The 23,250-nt window shown below is 44.4% G+C and overlaps 1 protein-coding gene across 13 annotated transcripts in view; it reads right to left on the bottom strand.

Annotated features, from left to right (window-relative positions):
- Positions 1-23,250, bottom strand: part of CDC14B (cell division cycle 14B) — a 1,298,523-nt gene that overhangs the window by 647,337 nt on the left and 627,936 nt on the right. For all 13 annotated transcript variants that reach the window (XR_011280342.1, XR_011280341.1, XM_069625680.1 and 10 more), the window contains exon 5: positions 22,392-22,468. Coding sequence is in view for 11 of the 13 variants with exons in the window: in XM_069625680.1 (XP_069481781.1) it covers positions 22,392-22,468 (77 nt within the window). In the remaining 2 variants the exon portion in view is untranslated. The remainder of the gene's footprint in view (positions 1-22,391; positions 22,469-23,250) is intronic.

The following is a 23,250-nucleotide window of genomic DNA, read 5'->3' as shown; positions in this document are numbered from 1 at the left end:
GATGTCGAACGACACTAGCCATTAAGGATTGGAAACAAATGCACTAGTGAATTCATCTCCTGGAATACTCGAGGATTCATTCACTTATTTAACAAATTTGACGTCGATTTAGACAAAGTCTTCGTCATCTGTCTGCAGGAGACTTGGTTGTGTGACCCCCCGTCACGAGATGGCTTCCTGACATTATTAAACCCAGCAATTAAAAACCTAAAGGGGCGACCATCCTCTGGCCTACTAATGATGATTAAAATAAACACCAGGTGGCGCCTTGTTGAGTCCTCTAACCCCAATCCTTTTGTGCAAAGTGCACTGCTTCAGACAACAGATGTTATTTCAAACACAAGGAAACATTTGCTTGTCTTAAACGGATATTGGAATCCAAACAAAATCAGCACCAAAAATGTTATAAATGCAATAACATCTTGCATTGACAAATCACTAATTGATTATAAGAACTTATCTATAATTTGTGCAGGTGATCTCAATTGCTCATGGTTTAAACACGACCTTGTCACGAAGACGTTTAAACGATTAACTCGTGATGAAGAAAAAAGTAGAGAGTTCAAGTGGAGACAGGCACTATGGAATCGAAACTGCTTTATGGTAAATGGTCAAGCTATAGGAGACCAACCTCCTCAGTCAACATGGTCTTCTCATAATGCACAGTCAATAATTGACTACTTCTGGATATCTCAACATCTTTTTGAAAACGATCTGACACTGTCAATAAGAGCTATGCCAAATAGCGATCATAAGCTTCTCAGACTGACCTGCACAGTAGAATGGTTATCTGATGCAAGAACTTATGAACCAACAATCTCTGTAAATACTGGCGGAAATCGTCTTAGAATCGACAGTCCTAAGATTGACAAACTACGCCAGCAATTTTGCCAGGATAGCGATCTGTCCGTGAACTACGCTCCTTTGCTTCAGGACTTCATTATAAGAAAAGCGGCAAACCGCATAATGGGTGCAACTCATAAACATCTCTCGTCTTCAACTCTGACTCAAGCCAAACAGATCATGCGACGCGATATCCGAGCCTTAAAGAAGTCTTATAAGGCAGCCAGTGCGATAACTGCAATCAAAGATGCAATACGTGCGCGTCGCCAAGCATACCGCAACTGGTTGAAATCTCAGAAACTAATAATTGAGCAAGACAAAGCCGAGTCTCTGCTGAAACATCTAATTCAGAAGAATCCACGGGAAATCTGGAAAATCCTGAATACTGGCAACTCGAGACATCATCAAACACCATCTAACACGATTGATGCTGATACATGGGAACAACACTTTACTAACATCTTCAATAAACCATTCCATGAAGAAATGAGTACACCCACAAATGAGTTAACATCCTGGAATTTTCAAATAAAAGCGGAAGAGATCAGAGCTGCAATACGGGCCCTCAAAAGCTCGCATGCAGCAGGTCCAGATCTAATATCTAACATGATGTTAAAGAAGAACGAACAACAATGGGCGAACTTTATTGAACAACTGTTTGCACGCCTGTCCAAATCAATGACGATACCTGATTCCTGGCGTGTGGCGATCATAGTACCAATCTACAAAAAGGGCAACCGGGCTGATACAACCAACTATCGCCCGATTGCCCTGTTGGACACCATAGGAAAAATTTTCGCCTCTTTTTTACGACAAAGGCTAACAGCTTGGTCCACACAAGAGCAAAGAATTGACATCCGGCCAACAGGATTTACAAAAGGTGTAGGTGTGGAGGTAAACCTGCTGTTAATAAATATACTAAAACTTGAAAGCTTAAAAGCAAAGTCGAGATTATACTTGGCATTCATCGATCTGAGGGGTGCCTTTGACAGCGTCAACCGCAGTAAACTATGGCAAAAACTAATGAATTGAAAGTGTCCTAGTGACTTGGTTGCACCAATAAGAGCTCTACACACAGAGACTACCATCAAAATAAGATTAAACAATCAAGGCCTACTATCTGAGCCGATCTCAACAAATGCAGGTGTGAAACAGGGATGCCCACTAGCAGCCGAACTCTTCAAATTGTTCATTTCTGACCTCCCAGCATATCGTAAAGATGTGCGCTGCTTTCCACCGAAATTGAACAATAGCGAAATTGGATGCATAATCTACGCCGATGACGTGGTTCTGCTGGACCAAACACAGATAGGTCTGCAACGCCAGTTAACAAATCTTCGCGATTACTTTAAAAAAAATTACTTGGAGCTAAACATCGAAAAATCCAAGATCGTCATCATTGGCCAACGTCGCACCAACGAACAGAAAACCTTTGTATGGAAAATTAATGACACTCGACTAGGAGGTAGTTAATTCGATCAGATATTTGGGAACAATTTTTAATAACTAGGTGCACAAACACCATTGGAAGGTTGATATGGTAAACAGAATGACTCAATATAGCATTCAAGGCCAGCTGTTGAATAGAAACTTTGGAAAGTTCACTCTAGCTCCAGTTCTGACCTTTTACATTCAAAAAGTGATTCCTGCAATTACCTTTGGTTCAGAGGCAGGTTGGAACATCGACGCCCTGTTTTGGCAAAAGTTAGAGGGGATCTACTGGAGCGCGTCCTGAAGCTCCCTCCATACATTTCGATGATCCACATAAGATATGAACTCTCCTTAAATTCCCTACATACTTACGTAATGTGGAAATCATTAACGGCACTACGCAAAATGAATTCGATTCCCTTAGCGCCGGCATTTGAAATTTTTGCTGGGGAAAAAACTACTGGAAACTTAAAACTGTTAGATGAGTGGAAACAAATAATGATATCAACTCTATCAAATGCTGATCTGACCTTTGAACAATGGTGCTGGATAAAGAACAACGAGCGACGTTTGCAGATGAAGACCACTTTAGACTCTGGTATCGGAGAACACAAACTAAATGTTACAAGTAGATACCTACCTAACAAACTGTCCATCTCGTTACCACCGTGAGCAGTTTCTAAGACTTCGTCTAAATGTAATTAAAACCAAAGAAATGATGTGGGGTCGTCATTTTAAAGAAGCTAAAGATAATCTATGTCGCTTTTGTCATAGCGAAATAGAATCCTTAGAACACCTTATCACCACATGCACGAAGACATCTAGGAGAATATATCCCAGCAGACTGTAACACTCGAGATTGGTGGTCCTACGTTGCAGCCGGACACAGCATAAAATTAAGTTGTGCGGTAATAGATTTCATAGGCGCTTTAAATCTTGATGACCCGTGAATGTTTTCATGAAATTGACTTTCTCTTTCTTTTAGATTACTCTATGCTGCATCGTAATTCGGATTCGGATTTGGCTGAATGTATTTTGATGAATGCTGTAATTTTGTAATAAAAGTCTGATGCCACATTGATTTCAGTGTGGCACTTCAGGCTGATGTTAAATAAAAAAATAAAATAAAATAACTAGGAGTTGTTCTCTACACTAATTCGATCCACATGTGGTCCCGAATATGTGGATTAGAGATGGTCACGGGGCTCAAAGAATTTATAGAGCAGTGAGGTTAAAAAGAAAAAGTCAATATAAGACCTTGCGTGGCCTCTAGACCAAGTATAATTGTAACCATTCGTGACTGTCAATTAGATGAAGGTCTCATTCATTAAAATAATTTATCCATATCTGACCCTTTGTTAACATACTGTAACCGACATTTTCATGGTTAGCCTCAAGATCCCTATAATTTGCATTGAAATCACCACCAATTATGATGTTATAGTTGGGGTATCTCATAGCTGCATCTTCAAGTATATCATCCAGTTTAGTTATCATCGCCGATTGCGGATTCTTAGATGGATTCCAATACACACATACCACAAGAAGTGGTTCTTCGGGATCATTGTGCAAAATGATTTCTACAGCCAATAAGTCATCTTTACAATACATAATTTTAGAAGACGCCCGAATATCATTATTAACCAATATAGTAACCCCCCCAGAGGGTATACCCAATTCTCCTTTGATAGCTGGGAGATCATGCCTTCTATGAAAAAATTAGAAGGACTCGTGGTCTCTTGAACCAACACCAAATCAGGTCTGACCTGAAGAGGGGTTTCTATCATCCACAAGCGAAAATTACGTAGACCACATGAGTTCCAGGATACCAGGTTAAGCACTTGGTTGCTACCGCGTCGTAGAGGGTTTTTTCTCAGTTACATTTTGGAGCAGAGGTTCCAGCTTGTGAGCTCTTTTATAGCAGCCGCAAAAGCTGTAAATTGTTTAATAATATCCTCATTACAACCCAAAGGTAAAGCAACATGTGTGGAGCCAGCCTGTGTATGAATCGGTGGAGGTTCAGTTTCCACAAACTTATTTGCTTCATCATGCGACATGAATATACATGGTGTAATACCTATCATGGTTAAATCAGTACGTTGTTCCCATATGAGTTTCATTATAATATGGGAATGGAAATAGCAGATCATGCGATTATTTACACAAGTAGGTATTATAATTCTGTCCATATCATCAGATAACAACGTTCTAAGCAAAGGTATAGTTTTAAAAGCTTTCAACAAAACTATCCTATTTAAGCTAGATCTACCATTTCCCTCTGGATCTGTCTCCCAACCCATGACAAGAGGACGATCCCGTGAAAATGTAATACAGGGCAACGCTTCATCCTGATTTTTGGCAGTAGCGGAACTCACTGGATTTGGAGTAATAATATGGTTAGGATCAGAGAGCATGTAGCATTAGGGAAGGCACAGAAAGACTTATGGGAATATTACCAGAAGCCATACACTGTGGGGATTCAGTAGTTTGATCCAATGCCGCACAGGATTCCACCACCGCTGCAGCACATATACCAGAGACAAGCTCTCTTAAAGGAGACACTATCCCATTACTCAACAATCTGCAGTTCTTAGGTTGTTGTAAGGGGCAATCCTCAGTATATGGATTTCAAGTTGTGGCTTGATCTTCATTTAAAGGAGATGTCCGGATATTACCTACACCAGTTACATTTACAATACCACCAGTACACAAGGTGCCACCAGTCCCACGGCATTGTTTACTAGCTACTATGGGATAGAAGTTCAATAATTCAGTTTTTTTTTGGTCGGTTGAAAGGGACCAAAGTATCGGCTAACGGGTAACCTACTGGCAATGGTTTTGAGTTGAGTGCAGCCATCCCATTTAATGTACCCCCCATTTTATTGTTGTACGCTTTATCAGCAAAAAATCAACATTAGATCGTTTATGAGAATCCTTTTTAATATCCAAAGAGGATTTACTCTCATCATTAAGTTGCTGGAGATCGAGAATGGCATCCTCGTGAGGAATGTTCGCTATATTTCTAATATTGGCATTATGTCTTTTTTTTAGAGGAATGTTTGTTTTTTTCTGCAGCTTGCTGCACCTTTTTTCTATATAGTCGCCATTTTTCTGCTCTTAGAGCCAGGCGCTTCTCTCTACGTGATAAACATACAGTGAGAGACTCTTGACACGCCAAATCAGTTGGGTCAGCACACATCTCAACGGGGAACACATTTTCCACCTCAGCTTCAATTAAGTCAGTGAGTGCAGAAGGACTAATGGTGCCCTCATCAGTATTTAATGCCGCTGCCGTTGAGGGATACGTCTCACCAAGTGAGACATTCGGATTACCCGCATGAGTATTGAACAAGATCTGTAATTTGGCTTCAATATCATCATATTTCTCAACAACATTTCCAGTAAGTTACCCTCATAGCACTTGGTATTACTCATACTATTGATATGATATGATATATGGCATTTGTAACGCGCCTATACACAAGTGTTTCAAGGCGCGAAGTCCTTCACCAGTCCTGTCTGTAGCCAGTCCTGTCTGTAGCAGCAACATCAGCATGCATTCTGAGCTCAATAACGGGGCCTAAGGTGAAGTCACCCGTCTGTGTGTTCTTTGAACACATATTAGAGACACCTTTTGCAGCCGAAGCCAGGGCCACTATAGTATCATGTGCAAAAAAACAAAAACAAAAATGCATTGAGTTTGCCCACTATATGTGCAAGGGTACGTTTCATTTCCTGGATTTCCCAATGAGTTTGTTCATGACCCTTGTCTAACAGATTAAGGATCCGGTTGAGAACTGGGAATGGGTAATTATCAATAATACTGTTTTTAGGAAATTGAGGGGGGGAAGAACTCGTGGGACACTGTGGAACACTACCAGCAAAATCAGCGTTTTCGTTATTTTCTAGCAGTTTTGTCCCTGAGGTACGTACACCCTCCAACATGGAGTCGATGACATATGGTGGAGAGCTGGAAGGCAGCTGATAACTAATAGGAGGTAGTTTATCAGTACCTACGAGGTCTTAGCTTAGTACCAAACTGGTTGTTATGGAATAGGAATACATTATCTACACCCCTTCTCTTCAAGGGGAATGGGGTTGCAGGTCCCAATGACCAATCGTATAGGATTTCCCAGCTCAGCCTCTATCGCTGGAGCGAGCATCGACGTGTCAGATATGTGATTGTTAAATTCCTCACCAGACTTTACATTTATTTCATGAGCATTAGGAGGTATCATACCATGAGAGGGAGTCGGGGCTTCAAAAATGCAATCATCAATATCATTGATTTCATCCAAGCCAAAGCTTGGGGGCAGGGTATGAGAAGAAGGGTGAACAAGTGCAGCATGGGATCCTGGTCCGATGAGAACAGGCACTGTAGCTGGCATGGACCCCACCGTACAAGACTGGCTGTCACACAAATCAATGAGAGGGGGAACCTATCGACGTGTTCCTCGACAATGGAAACCTGCTGTATATCAACCGGCATAGTTATAGCTGGAGGTGTCCCGTTAGGTTTCAGTAGTTTCCTCCTACTTCGTATTCCTTTCACCATCTTAAACTAAGGTATTTGGAGTAAAACCTTGGATGCACCCTAGACTCAGACCTAACACTCTCGTCCAGTCAACAACCTCTCAAGGTCCTGCCACTACCACCTTAAAACTCTTAGGTGCATTTTTCCATACCTCTCCTTTCCCAACAGACACACTCCGCTTTCCAATCAATTGTTATATCTAGACTGGACTACGCCAACCCACTCTACCTCGGAGTCCATGCATACCAACTGACTAAACTACAAAGAGCACAAAACGCAGCAGCCAACTGCTACTAGCGCTTGGCCCTAGAGACCACATCTCCCCAGCCCTCAAAACTCTGCACTGGCTTCCGGTTGCTCAAAGGGTGACCTTCAAAACCTTATGCATTTCTCACCGAGCACCGCATAAAACTGGACCTCAATATCTCCAAGACAAACTAAAACCCTATCACCCTGCACGTACTCTAAGATCAAGCTCAGCCGGCTTCCTAGTCATACCAAAAACAAACTCAGTCATGTTAGGCAGATCATCATTCTGAGCCTTGGCCCCCACGCTGTGGAACGCACTCCCACCCCACATCTGACTCACCGAAGACCATGTCTTTCCGCAAATTACTGAAAACTTGGCTTTTCCCCTAAAACCGACCCCGAACTAAAACTAACTCAATCTGGATAACAGCCCTACAATGACTTTTGCCCGAATGCTAGACCATAAATAACAATGTTTCATCACGCGTCCGAGCGAGAAATCAAAACCTAATAAGCTGTACGAGAGCAGTAAAATAGATGAAATTAAGGAAATGGACGAAATAAATGTAATGGACAACAGAATCAATATGGAGGTGAAGATTAAAGTGGATAACAACAATTCAACTAACCCAAACTACTAGATCATTAATAACAATAAAACAAATAATACCTCAAGATCCATGCGAGAAATTGAAAATCGAAAACTAATAACCTCCCATGTAAAATAAAAGGACAAACATAATAGAATGAGAAATGTAGACCAAAGCAGTGAAGTGGATAAAAGAATAAATTGTACGAAAACAGTAAAGCGGTTTGAATTAATGAAATGGATGAAATGATTGAAATGGACAAAAGGAACAAAATGGGCGAATGGAAAAAAGTGAAGAGGATAGAAAGACGAATACAGGAGACTGAGGAGTGCACAGACTGAAGGCATGGAATGTAAGGGTGCATGGCATAAATGGAAAGTACTGAATAGAAGATGCGAGTACATGAGATTGGTGTAGTGCATAGGACAAATGGAGAGCACGGAACGGATTGAGTGCGTGCGACAAGTCACATGGACTGAACCGATAATGCAGGGTGAATAAACGAAGTGAGTGGAGCGGGTGAAGTCGGTAGAGCGGGTGAAGTCGGTAGTGCGGGTGAAGCCCGTAGAGCGGGTGAAGCGCATAGAGCGAGTGAAGCGCATAGAGCGGGTGAAGCGCATAGAGCGGGTGAAGCGCATAGAGCAGTTGAGAACGCAGAATGAACGAGGGCATGGAGCGGATGAGAGCGTGGCGCAGATTAGAACGTGGTGCGGATGTAGGTTATGGTGCGGATGTAGGGTGTGTGTGTGTAGATAGAGTGGAGCTGATGTAGGATGTCAAGCAGATTTAGGGTATTGAGCAGATGTAGGGCATAATGGTATTAGCTGATGTAGGATGAGCAGATTTTGGGTGTTGAGCAGAGGTAGGGTGTGGTGGTGTTGAGCTGATGTATGGTGTTGAGCGGATGTAGGGTATGGTGCTGAGCAGGTGAAGAGTGCAGAGCAGGTATGGAGTGCGGAGCAGGTGTAGAGTACGAAGCGGGTGTAGAACGCGTATAGAATGCGGGGCGAGGAATGGGTGTAGAGTGAGGAGCAGGTGTAGAGTGTGGAGCAAATGGATGATGTATATGGCGGAACGGGTGAAGCGGTTGGAAGGAACGGGTGTAGTAAGGAGAAGAATCGAGTGAAATGGGTAGCAGGAACGATGGATGATCTGGAAGAACAGGTGATGTATAAGGACGAGACAGGTAAAGTATAAGAAGGAACAGGTGAAGTATGTGGCCAAAATGGGTCAAATATATTAAATAGAACAGGTGAAGTATGTCAATGGAACGGGTGAAGTGGATGGATCAAATGAAAATGTAGTTGGAACAGTGAAGTATGGGTTTAGAACGAGTAAAGTATGTGAGCGGAAACAGATGAACGGGGTGGAACGGATGAACTGGGTGGAACGCATGAACTGAGCGGAATGGATGAACTGGGCAGATCGGAGGAATTGGGTGGAACGGATGAACTGGAACATATCACATCTCCATGCTTACTCTCCTCTTAACACCACCACTCAGCTAGAATACGACACCATTCGGTATATCTGCTCTCATACCATCATTTGCCTCATACACCCATCACCCCAACTATACACTGCTGGTTACACACCCTCCAGCCTAGGCGTTCTCCTCAGGCATAACGCAGCCAGAATCGCTCTGGATACCGACCTGCCAGAACGAACACATACTCCTGATCCATCAACCACCACACCTATCATTAAGAAGCAGCTATCACATGAATGCCACACCAGCTGCACACATAGCCGGTGCTCACACGCACCTTATAACTCTCTCTATTCTCTCTACTGACTTGAACTTCGTTTCCCGAGGGCGTTCAACCTACCAGCGCCTTGAGACCATACCAATGGTAGACAAGGCGCTATATAAATGCAAAGTAACATAACATATAAATGACTACAAGTTCACTATATAAATCACAGAAGTCACAATATAAATAAGACCCTGAATCTCAGAAGAATGACACTGAACTTTCTCACAAGGCCACACAAGTAGGCTTACCATATCCTGATTTAGTAAGGAGGAGCAGGCAAACAGTCTCTCTCACAAAACAGGAGACAGAGGAAAGAAAAAAACACTAGTTTTCTCCAAAAACACAATTTCGTGTGGGTATCACCATTTATAACACATCGTAATAAGCCTAGCCAAAACGCAACCAAACCGTTATATTGGGCAGTGTTCAAGCCAGTATGTACTCAATTCTTCACAGTGTCGTCCTCAGTCCGATATACTCAGACACATAGGATGGCACATATGAGGAGTGCACACGTTAAGTAATCTAATCGCCCTTCGCCACACAAACCAGAACAGTAAAGCAGCTCACACTTGCTCACACGCGGGTGCGCATGCATGCCGCAAATGTAGTCCTGGCTGGCGAGTGTGGTCCAAGGAGCAGTAGAGACGCTGCGTGTGAGAGAAACAGAAAGCAAGTAAGCAGGAGAAGTGATTATGTCACTACTCTTACGGAGTTAATGCAAAGTCTCACAAGTGTCCTCCGAGCGAAGTAGCAGTAAATAGAAAAAGAAATGACTTCAAGGGAAAGTCCAAGGCGTTTCGCCGCATAGGCACGCAGATGGTGCTTCCTCTTGTCAACTAAGGTCGGGCAGGGGAGACAATCACAATGAGCACAGCTGGAAGCAGAGAGGACAGCAAAACAGCTCACACTTGCGGAGTCTCTTTACTCCCTCCAGATTACACATCTCCTCAACTTGTCGAAATAACAGTGTCTGGTGTTTGGTTTATGTGCCTCCTTGAGGATATCCATACACCGTAGTGGTAGATTGAGATGTCCGAACTCTATGATCTCAGGAGCCAAGCTGCCAAGTTCACAGAGTTCATTTGAGGATGCACGGTTATTCCCCCGTGTTGGGTCAATAGGTTGGCTTGGCACAGGAGTTTGATGGGATCGCACATCGCCAGTTTGCGCAAATGTGGATATCATGGCTGTCTTGCCCCAATAGGAGCAACCAGAATGAGGGTCATCTGTTCGCTGTGAATCTTGTTCACCACCCTGCTCATTAAAGGAGTTGGGGGGGAAAAGCGTAAGCAACTATCCCTGACCAGCTCATCCATGGGGCGTTCCCCTTCAAGTCTGGATGGGGAAACCTGGACGCGAGTCTGGGCATTGCTTGTTTTCTCCTGTAGCGAACAAGTCTAGCGTGGTGTAACCCCATTGCGAGAAGATGTGGTCTACAAAGCTTGACACTAGTTGCCACTCGTGTTCCTCTGGTAGGGGATCTCTGCTCAGAGAGTCTGCTAGAGTGTTGAGCACCCCTGGAACATGTTGGGAGGACAGGAACATCCCCCGTTTGAGTGCCCGCCTGGACAGATTTGGAGAGTGTGTGCCTCCCCCCTGCTTGTTGATATAAAACATTGCAGTGGTGCTTGAAGCGCTTTGAAAACTGCTAGTTCTAGTAGGTTGATGTGGTTCTGTGGCGTGATGCAAGTTCACAGACCATGTGCTGTGTGGTGAAGGTAATATGCTCCGCACCAGGAGAGAGAAGCATCTGTTCTAACGACCGCTTGAGCTGCCGGGTCATGGAAGGGTTTTCCCTTGAACAGTTTTTCCTTTGTTCACTAGCGTAGGTTTTGTACTAGTGTTGGCGAAATGACCACTAGATCGTCCCACTGACCGCTTGCCTTAGACCACTGTTTTGCCAACCACTTGCATGGGTTGCATGCGCAGCCGTGCGTGTGGGACCAGGTATATGCACGACGCCATCATGCCTAGTAACCGCATTGCTTCGAATACGCTTATCTGGCGATCAGCATGATACAGAGGTATTTGCCGTAGCATGTTTTGCACTCTTTCCATTGATGGAAAGACTAAGCCTGCTTCCATGTTCAAGACCGCTCCTTGGAAATGTTTGTTGTGTTTGGCAAAAGGCTTGACTTTTTCTCATTTATTGAGAGGCCCAATTGAAAGAGAAGGTGTGTGGTTCTGTTACGCTCACCTGATATCCCCAGGGGCATCTGGAAGGCTCTGAGGAACCCTGGATACACAGTGGCTCTGTGTGGAATAATGAATCTGGAATACAAGAGGTGAGATTTTGTGAAAACTGTCTCTACTGGGCGGATCTCCCTCTGACCGATTCCCCTTTCACTGAGTCTTTCTCACCTTAATTATTTGTAGGTTGAGCTATCCGTCCTGCTTCTCTCGTGCAGGGGCGCTTGGCGGTCTGCTCGAGTTGCTTCACTGGTGCAGTTCGCCTTCTTTCGGGTCCAGGCCTGCTGTGACCCAGAGTCTGCTGGTAGGCAATCTTGTTTCTTTGTTATAGAATGGATAGTGGTTAATATATTTCCTCCTTCCTTTTCAGGTGAAAAGGTCCTGATGCTGCCGTGCCGGATGAAGAAGCACTTGTGGGTAAGAGAAAGCATGAAGTGCAGCATTCTTAATTGTTCTTTAAAGCTAACCTGGGTTTTTCTGCTTCTTCTCCTCACAGGGCGCCGTGATGCTTCAAATGGATGAAAGCGCAGTGAAAACTGGCCCCCGGAATCCGTTAAGGAAACTAAGTGCTGTGCGTTTATTAAATGTTGAAAATGAACCTGAATATTTCTCCCTTTCCCTTGCAGGAGGTCGCTGTGGTGTTCCGGATGGAAGCACAGCGTAGCGTGATGGAATTGAGGTAAGAATAATGAAGTTTGATGTTCTGGAACCGCGCGCGTCTTAAAATATTTCCCTTTCTTATTATTGCAGGTAGCGATGTTCAAGCGGGAGCTGCGGCAGGGGATTACAGGAATCCCTTCACTAGTACTCACTGATGAGTGATGTTTCTTCTTCTCCTTGTTTCCACAGGTTCAGGTTGCGGTCTGCAACGAGGGATGATTGAGATGCAGAATGCTGGATCACGACTTCTCAGGTAAGGTAGAGTAAACGTGTTCTTGCAGGGCTTCAGGAAGATGCTGAAGAGCAGGAGCTGAACACAGTGAGTGTCACGCTGCTAGTTGCAGAATAACACGAAACGTGTTCTGCAGTCTGGGTGTGGCTTATATAGCCCAGGTAAAGTAGTACCAGGTAAAGTAGTTCCGGGCCCAGTCACACCCAAAACACTAGACCGCATGGGTTGGTTCAAAGAACTGAGCTATGCGGTTGCCTCCATGTTAGATTTAAAGTCCCATGTTTTCAATTGAAAGCCCAACTGATAAGTATCTTCCTTACAGCATATGACCTGGTGCCAGGATTGGCTCCAGGAGCCATTTTGCAGATGTTAAGGCCCTTAGGGCTATTGTGGGAGCCTGCTTGCTGCACAGCTTGTGATCCTTGACAGTGGTCATGAAAAATTCTTTGCCGCTTTTGGTTGCAAAGATGGGGTGACTCCCCTGTGATCAGCCAGTAGTTCAGGTAGGGGTACACTGGGGTTGCCTCCCTGCGCAGGTGCACTGCCACCACCACCAGTACCTTGGTGAATAGCCTTGGAGCAGATGCTATTACGAAGGGCAGGACCTTGAATTGGTAGTGCTGGTTTGCTATCTTGAAATGCAAGATTCTTCTGTGCGCTGTTAACATTGCAATATGAAAATAGACATCTTTCATATCCAGTGTTTCCATGTAGTCTCCCCGCTTCAGCAGGGGGATTACCTCTTGTAGCGTTGTCATGCAGAATTCTTGTGGCTTTAAATAAGTGTTTGCAGGGCGTAAGTCTAACACTGGGCGCATAGACAGATCTTTCTTTGGCACAAGTAAGTAGGTTGAATAAATACCCCTGTTTACCTCGTTCGCTGGTATGATCGCTATGGCGTCCTTGAGTAGCAGTGCAGTGTCCTCCTCAAGAAGGATTAGATGTTCTTCCTTCGTGGATTTCCTTTGACGCGGGGGATGGTTTGATGGTTTTTGGATGAGCTCCACTCAACCTCCCGCCACGGTTGATAACACCCACTTGTCTGTGGTGATTCCCTCCCATTTGTGGGTGAAGTGTGAAATACGCCCTGCTACTAGAGAGGCATGGGAGTGGACCTGAAGCGGGCTGTCATTGTTTAGGAGATGTTCCTCCACCTCTAGATGTGGAGGACCTACCCCATCAACGAGATTTACGCTGGCCCCACAGGAATCCCTGCAAGGCCTGGCCCTGGTTGTTACCCCGGGAAGAACCCTGACCCTGTCCGTAACCAGAGCTTCTCTTGAGAGTTTTGGCCATGAAACCAACGAAAATGGCTTCCGCCTCTCCTGCCAGGTGGTTTATCAGCTGGCCTAGGGATTTTGGGGTGTCACATCCCTCCTTGGCGGACTTTAGCGCGTCTTCTACAGCTTTCCCGAATAAGACATTAGGCTCCACCGGCATATTAAGGAGAGTAGCTTGTATCTCAAGTTTAAAGCCAGACCGGCATAGCCATGCGTGGCGCTTAATGATGGTCCCTTCAGCAATAATCCTGCCCGCATTGTCTGCGGAATCTAGGTTATTTTTTCAGAATGCAGCTGGATGTTGCCTTGCCCTCTGCTGCTACCTGGGCCAGTTATGACTTCAGAAGCTCCGGAGCAGAAGCTATCAGAGTAGTTATCTCGTCCCATTTGTGGCAGTTATAGCTTGCCAACAGTGTCAAATTATTGGCGGCCCTCGTTTGGAAAGCTGCCTAAGTGGCTACCTTTCTCCCCATAGTGTAGAGTTTTTTGCTCTCCTTATCTGGGGGTGCCTCCGAAGAGGCTAACAGTGTTCCTGCCCTCTTATGGGTTGTGGTAACCACAAGTGAATCTGGCTTAATCTGGCCCTCGATGTACAGAGGGTCAGATGGCGCTGGGCAGAAAAACTTTTCAACCCGGGGGTTAACTGCCCTTGTTTGGTTTGGTGTCTCTAGGGAAGACTGAATCCTCCTTTGGACAGATTGAAGGATGGGAATTAATTGGGTGGCTGCCTTTTTGTCCCCCTATATGTCTTCTACAAAGTCTTTATCGAGCTGGGTCTCTTTGGTTTGGATGCCAAAGTGTTCAGCTGCCTTAATCAAAATATCATCATGGAGAGGCCGATTGTCAACAGGAGAATCAACCACTGGTGAGTCCTGCTGAATCGGTGAGGCTAGGTTATACTCCACCTCCTCCTCATTGTAATAACGATCGGTCTGTTGAAAGCTTTCATTATCATCTGTGTCTGAGTGAACACCATACAGATCACCTTGGACTTGTAGAACTGGACTCGACATAGGAAGAGCATGAGGTCGAGCCTTCTTAGCTGGAGGCTGGGAGGTGGAAGCCTCAGCTGTTGGTGTATTTTTGAAGTTCTGGAATGCCTGTGGGTTCTTTTCGAAGACATTGGCCATAAAGGTCATCCTAGTCATGACCCGGTCTATGTCTTCAGCAGTCCATGTGGCAGAGCTTGGAATGACACCAGGGAACTGAGTACTAGAGTCCTGCTCTAGGGGTCTTGGCTGGCCCTGGGGTGTAGACTGGGGCTGGCCTTTGTTCCTTAGGGTTTCTGATAAGGAACCTTCCACCTAGGGGTCAGAGTGTTTTTCCTTTTGAGTAGGGACTGACTTGTCCTTATGAGCTTTATGCTTGGGACTCTTGGAGGAGTGTTATTTAGACTGTTTGGACTTTAGCAGGCTCTCAGGGACATGTTTTTTCACTAGATGGGACAAACTAGTGATTTTGAAGCTTACATCTATTTTCGTTGTGTGATGTCGACTTTCGGCAATGGAGCGGACCGCAGCCTTGTCACCCGGCATTCGGTCAATGATTTGGGCACAGCGTCTGGTTGGTCTTTAGACTTATGGGTGTCTTTAGACTTATTGGGCCGGTCATGAGGCGATCAGGACCTCGAGTGCTCAGAAGACAGGGATTCTGTGGACCTCCCCCTAGATGCTGTGTGTTGACGTTTGGTCGACGATGCAGACTCCTTGCCACAGGTTATGTGCTTAGTGCTGGGGGTCGCGGTAGTGCTTTCTCTGCCCGGTGTCATCCCCGTAACAGAGCCGCTGACCTGTCCCTTGGGGTCAGGGGCCTGCACTTGGGAACCCAACTGTTCCCCGTCACCTTTGCTGTCTGTAAAGACTGCAGCACTGCTATTACTGGAGGCTCCCTCCACGTCCATGGCGGCCTCGGCCTGCATGGCGTGATGGGCCCAGCGTTTAGTTCTGCGGTCCCAAAGTGTTTTTGATTTGAAGAGCTTGCAGACTCGACAATGCCCCTCGTGATCATGCGCTAGACACAAGTTGCACACCCATTGCTCGTCTATCCACAGGAATTTTTTATTGCATGTGGGGCACAATTTAAATGGCGTTTTCTCCATGTCTAAGGGGACACACTCCCTACTGTTAGGGCTTAGGCCCAGTGCGGCCTTCCAAGGCCGAAAGGGTCTGTCGAGTATGGAGTGTCGATCAACGGTCGTCCTTTTCACTGCATCGAACTCAGTTTTGAAAAAGGACAGAGAGTAATTAGTCTTAATTTTTCATAAGCAAATGGCGTTAGCCAAAATGAACTCTGTGATAAGCGTCCGTCACAATGGCGGAAAAAACAATCTGAGGGACCTCGACGCGTGAAGGGACATGGGTACAGTGGACATCACACTAGGGATAGTATTACTGGCACGCCCAGTCAACTTCCCTTTTCGAGTTTCGAAAACAACTGTAATACTCTGCAGCTTCCACTAGATGTTTGCCTATGCATATCATGTGATCTAAGCAGATTCCGTATGGTGCTTTTTGCAAAGTAGTTAAAAAAGAGCTACTAAAAAGAGAAAAGAAACATTACTATAAGCACTTACCAAGTATTAGATATTTACAAAACTATTTGTCAACATTTAAAGTTAAGCAGCACCCTGCGATTTGCTCCTACCATTTCCCTCTGAGAAGCAGCACTGTCTTCATGAAACAGTTTTTCAACCAACTTCCTACCAATGTGATATTGGCTAATCATAGCACAGTCTCAAAATATTCCATGACCATCTCCTAAAATTCCTAGCAACTGCCCTGCAGTAGAAGCAGTCACACGTGCATTCCTGTACATTGCTGCTAGAATACAAGGTTGCCACAGAGGTGGCTTTTTAACCATCTACACCTCTGGTTCAAAACATTATAATTGTAAACCCCGGCAGCCTTGCGACAGCTAACAATTATTTAAATATAAGCCATGTCTGGTTTAGACATGGTGACTAGTGTGATTATACAAGAGCACAAATTGGTGTAATTTGCAAGCTTGGTGAGCAGTGACTCCATCACAGTGCCTGGTGTTTATTAAGCGGTCTGCGAGTACCCACAATAAACCTGTTCGGTCCAGCCCAGGAAGCCTCTATACGATTCCCCGGAGGAGGGTCTCCCTCAGATTTCCCTAAGGAGGATCAACACATGATGAACATGAACCTTTAGTCAATTCATCGCTATAACAATATCGAAGAAGGATTCACCTGGAACTTTGTTGGGGGAACAATCTACTACAATGTCCTATACCACAGATGAAGACAGAGGGCTCCAAGGAAGAGGACAGATCTTCCTATCCCATCCCCAGGGCCTATTTGGGATTACTAGCTGGTTGGACCAGACCTACTGCAAATTAGATTCTGGTATCCACGGCCCTGCTCACTGGAGGCGTCAGTGCTCTTTGGGTGCTCTCTAAAACCTTCCTGGGTGGGATAGGTAGAAGAAAGAACTTGGCTCAGAGACCCTGGGTTGGGTCTACCAGCAAAGACCGAACTAGGCAAGAAGCTGCTGGGTCTCCCGGTCTCATCAAAGCACCTTGATGTTGGTTTGAGAACCTTCAAAGCCAACCACTGGAACATCCAGTCATCCTCACCTCGATGCTCGACCACATCCCCATCTCCAAGGTTCACTCGACATTGAAGCTATCCAGTTTCTGCCTCCGAGACCTGCCAACTCTTCAAGAATCCCCAATTTGACACTGCCTGCCTTTAAAAGAAACTTTGTGACTTAAAGCCCCATTTTCACCATCTTATTAAAGCTCTCTTGATAAACTGGCATTTTGCTGATGAAATCTTTGCCTGAGCCTGCTTGTACTCAAACAAGAGTGCCTCTATTTTAAAATCTTCTTTCACTATGTTTTTCCTCAAAGGGGTGGGACAAAACTGTTTATTAGTAGTGTGCATTTTTCTTAGTTTAAAGAGCCTATTTTTATAGAATCTTGGTTGGACATTAGTACTACTGTTGGGATTGCTTCCATAGCAACACACCCCTACTGAAGAGTATAGCCTGCCCTCAAACAGACAAAGGAGGTGTACCTGCCATGCAAGTGCCTATTTCACCTTTACGATTGGCATCTGTGAGGGATCAAAATTAAGACTCGGACACAGGCATGGTTCAGTGATGTTTACACACTTATTTCCAGAAAATTGGAAGGGTTGGGGAAAATCCTACTTCTCCCCAATCCAAAAAGGGCTTTCCCTGCCTCAACAAAACTAAGTAACGCCTGTGTCAGGTTGTTAAACAAAACAGTGTCTTTGGCCATGTGTCCAAAAATCCTTAACTGACCCTCACACTCTAAACTCAATTTAATGTGTATAGGGATGTTCTGTTAAGGTATATACTTCCAGCTCATTTGAAAACCTTTTAACATAAAGGCTTAAGTTGCAGAACATAAAAGTATTAATGGTTTCTGCCAGGAAAAGGGTCTCCCTTCCCGTAGAGTCCTTCTGGGTGTTAAAAAAGTGTCTTTTTCTCACAATTTAACAGTTTTCCAAAGGGGATGAATCTTCCTTTGAGGTTCCTTCAAGCATTCTGTTTCTTTACAATGTTCTCTGGTAATTTAGAAGTTTATTCAGCACCTTAAAATGCCAGTTTCAGGGAAAATACTACTTTTCCCCTAAGAAAGTTCACTTAACACCATTCCACTTAGCACCAGGGGAATTAATTTTCTCTTCCAGTTCCTTTGCTTATTATACTTTATCTCAATTCAACGTTACTCCAGGGGTATGAATCTTTCTTGTATTCCTCTCAAGGGCACAGTTTTCTTGTCTGTTCAATTTCTCACACTGTGTCCACTTTCTAACCCTGGTGTACTAGTCTGCCAGGGTTTTTGTGACTTTCTGTTCAATCCTTAAAAGGGGTACGAGTCTTCCCAGTTAGGTTCACAATTTCAGATTGTCTTGCCTCCTCACTCCTGGTTTGCTCCCTCACCAGACTATCGCTTCATTTATCTTCACACTCTTGGTTTATTACTTCTTACTACTCCTGGTTTGCTCGCCTGCCAGGATATCACCAGGATATCACCATTTCGTAGCTTTCCTTCTGGTGTAAGAATTTTACTACTTCTTCCTGGTCTACTCCACTGCCAGTATGTTACTGCGCTCATCTCCCCACTCCTGCAAATTAGCCTCAGTCTCCTTGTTTGCCTGGTGCACTAACCTGCCATGGCATTCTCCTTTATTCACTCTTTCTTTGATCCATATCACAACAGCTTGCCACAGTTGGGTCACTGACCCCTTTCTGATAAAAGTTCTTATTTATTTTGCTTAAGTTTTGTGCTTTCTTTTCACTTTTAACAATTTTCACATACATATCATTCCTTCCCTTGGAATACTGTGTCAACGACCGTTCTTTCACAATATTCTCATTTGCATCAGTTCCTCTATTTTCAATGGCTTCCTCTCACGTTCTCAGAGCGTTGCGGTATTTGCTCTGAGGCACTCCGGTAACCCATTCCGTTTCCGTAGACTTACCGGGCATCTCTAGAATTCCTTGCGTTTCCTCTTTGGCTTCTTGCTCAGTCCGCCGACTAGGCATACGTCTCAACGGCCTGTCCGTCTTTGCTTTGTTTTCTCTTGCTCCGGGCGACTCCTGCTGCTCCTGGTTAAGCAGGCTACTTTTGGCACAGTTCTTCCTTACACCGTATGTTTTAGTCTCTGCCCTGAAGCTCACAATCCTCTTGTTTCTGGCGTCTTAATCAGCGTTCACACAGGTTGCTGACAGCCGTGGACTCTGCCGCTCTCCTCCATTGCTATCAGCTGTAGCAGTTTTAAACTTCCTGCATGATTCAAATGTTTCCAAAGACTAGAATTCACCGTTGGCTTACTGCCTCTAGTCATCTTCATTACTCCATCTCTCTTCCTCGTCTCAGTACTTAAATGGTGGAAGCGGTAAACGGGGACATTTAGTTGGTAAAAACCTGGGATTTCTTTCTCTAGGTTACAATAAGCTATACAGGCATGTTGTACAGGTGTATGGGAGTCAAGTGGAATCCAGATCGCCAGGTTATTTTGCTCTATGGGTTTTCGACCTCTCTGGAGTTGGTCTATACCCCCTCGACCCCCAAGTGGTCCTCCCGCAGATAGCCATCCCCAGGGTCAGAGTCCGGTAGCTTCTACCTTTCCGTGGCCACATAAGAGAAGCTTCCCTCCAGTGAGTCGGTGACTAGATTCGTCACAGATCACTGATTGTTTAGTGGCAGTGTGGGGCTGAGCAGGTACGTCAGCCACTACCCATCCCTGTACTCCTGCAGAGCAGTTATTTCATCACACCCCTATGAATTATGCCAGTGTTGATTCTATAAAGGTTAAAAAGTAGAAACAATGAAACACCTTAAAATGGAATGAACATGTGTAAGTGGGGTGTTTAAGAAAGACTCAATGATTTCCAGCGGACGTTTCTGAACTTGGGTGGTATATCCGATATTGACAATTTTACACATGGCAATACATTGAACAATGTCTTATTTAGAACGCAGTATGCTGACGTGATGCTTCCTTATTTTTTTAGGAATGTGTTTTTACATGAACGCTTATAATTTGGGCTGATTAGTATGTCTAAGTAAATTTGGTTGATCGACTTCTTTAAAAACTGCATCACAGCGGACAGTAAAGGTTGTAAACTGTTTTCAACAGAGAACTAAGGCACTGGAGTCAGAGTTCTGGCATCAGAAGAATGCTATTGAAAACCACTGGCAAAGAAGTCAGTACCATGGACCCATCTAAAGGTTGAGGTTGACAGGAGTAGTGTGAAAAGCTATTATTAGAATGGAAACACCATATTGGAACCCAATTAGCATGCCAGAGCAGAAGAAACATCTGGTCTAAGCACCAGAAAAGAAAGAGCACAGCAGCAATGAAGGTAATGGATAAAAGGGCCATCAGCACAGACAATCCAATCACTATTGTGGCAGGTGAGGACAGGTACAAGTGAAAACTATTCCTGAACACAATAAACTTACTATCTGCTACTACCCCCTTTACCCCCTCCAGCTAAAGCTCTACAACATTGTGATCCAGAGATCCACCTTCAGAAAAGATCATCATGGCTGGAAAATCAGTCACATCTCTCTGTAATCATACAAAGTGCCAAAAGACCAACACCGGGCAGGTTGCAGCCAGAAAGTCTTAGGTAAATGCCAGAGGCTAAAATGCTTTGTCCTTGTTGACACGTTGCAACTGAAGGATCAAGGCTCTGTGAGGTTTTTTTCGAATAGGACGCCCGAGTGAAAAAAGCAACCATAGCAGATGGGCTCAGAGATGCAGCGCTGCATTTGCCTTTTCTACCTTTTGTTTTATTTTCTGTAATGGTGAGTTTGCTGTGCAGCGTGAGGTGCATATTTCTGCCGCCCGGGAGAGCATGAGCACAGTAGTAGCCAATAGATGTTTTATCACAATAAGTCTAACCCATACAGAGACGTCTTTGGAGCCATGCAGGGGGAGCAAGCAGGATGAAGCTGTGTGCAGAATCAACAACATCCCCTTTACAATAATTCCTAGAGAACCCCATGCGTTGTGGAATGGGCCACCATCTTGCAATGGGTTTTCAAGCGGAAATATTTACAAATGGACATTTCTCTATCAGATGGGGTTTTAGACCACTTTCAGCATTCGCTTCAGCACAACATCTGATTTTATAACAAACAGCCCATTATTTGCACATTCACAATGACGGTCTGTTTGTTATAAAATCAGATGTTGTGCTGAAGCAAATACTTGTCTGAATTTATATCAGACTACAAAAACAAAACCTGTTTTGCACGGAGAACACCACCTCCTCTGGGGGCTGCCAATATTCAACTGTTTTTCACACAATTAATCGCTGTACCTCAACGGCTAGGTTTGGGTTGCAGCAGTGAGTATGCTGTATAGTACAGCGACTAGACATATTTTTCTTAGTCTTTGACAGGTTGCAATCTTGGAGGAATCCCAGTTTTAGCAAAGGAAGTAGCCAGGGTCACCCAGAGTTGGGGTAGCTGCAGAAGCAATCTTTTTCATGTACGCCTCCCTTTTTGGCTAGAAAAGCCAATCTGGGAAAAACAAACCCCTAAACTATTTGCCTCCGGTTTCTGTACAGCGTAACTCATGGAATTTCCTGGTGGGATAGACACCAAAAGGTGGATGCATAATGAGGGGCACCGTACCAAAATTTAAAACCGCAATACAGCTCTGCTTTTAATCTGGTCACCCATCTCATACACAGAAGCCCAGGAACAGTTGCGACAAAAAGGCCAGAGTGCCCGTTGTGAGGCATGGAAGGGTTGGGTAGGGGGCTGGGTTTAAAATTGTATTTCTCTACGCTATGCAAAAGTGATCTGGTCTCATTCCCTTCCAGAAAGAATATTACATGAGAGGGAAAGAAGGGGAGTGAGGAGTAGTAAACATCAATACAGTTGTGCTGGGGAATAAAAATGTAGCAAGACACTGAAGACCAAACAAAACGTGTGAAGCCATTTTAACTAACGGGTGAATGAGCAAATACACCACATTTACATAAAATATGCCCTAAATGTTATTTGGTTCAAGGCTGCACCTGAATAATATCAAAGCTAGCAGGTCAAGTTTCAGGTTTTGAATGAATATCAATAATGCCAAAGCCAACTTTTCATTGTATAAATTACCTAAATGGAAGATAGGATGGACACACCACCAACAGAAGTCTGAACACCTCTTCAGGGAGTTTCTTCAAATATATGATCTACAAAACATAAAATTCAAAGTGCAAATTTAATTTAGAAAGTGAAATGTAAAAATAAAACAAGATCAATCAACAAAATAGACATGGGAGTTAGAATTCTGTTTCGTGACTACTGTACTAGTGCACCGTCCCTTTCACGCCATACTAATGGGAAGTTGGTCCCCAGGAATGGGACTGGGTCAAAACCCATTGGCGTTTGATAATCAAAACCCAAGTATCCCGGGGTGCACGCACAACCACACCCCCTGCATGGGACATCCTTTCTATTTACTCATGACACAAACCAACAGTTTTTTATTAGCGTAAAAATCATATCAGAATCTTAGTACCTGGAATATAGGGTGGAGTGCATGAGGGGTGAATACAGCAGCCAGTATGATCAGTATCATTTTGCTTATCTTCTATGTCCCACCCCATATCCTCCATTGTAAAGGGAGATTACCAAGCACCATACAGAACAAAAGGGCATCTTAAATCTGTGCAGTAACCTGAACAATGGGAGTTGAACTAAATGTTTGAGAATAGACTGCCGAAATGGAGTGTGACCTTGAACTAGTTTCCAAAGAGTAATGCCTGCAGAACAAATGTGGAGTAGCTGTAGAAGGATCTCTATACCCTATGCATAGGGTTCAAGAAGATCAATCAACACCTCAGCTGCAGGGCTTCAAAGTATATTGCCTGACTCTTCAAGAGATAAGCATGGGTGAGCAGTCAAGGATATACTCTCAAGAGTGGTGGAAACTAAGCCACAGGGTAGCATACAACAACACACAATAAGGGAT

This window comes from Ambystoma mexicanum, chromosome 6p, assembly GCF_040938575.1.
Source record: "Ambystoma mexicanum isolate Mex_15411 chromosome 6p, UKY_AmexF1_1, whole genome shotgun sequence".
In the NCBI taxonomy this organism is placed as follows: Eukaryota; Metazoa; Chordata; class Amphibia; order Caudata; family Ambystomatidae; genus Ambystoma; species Ambystoma mexicanum.
This window is presented reverse-complemented; position numbering and strand designations above follow the sequence as displayed.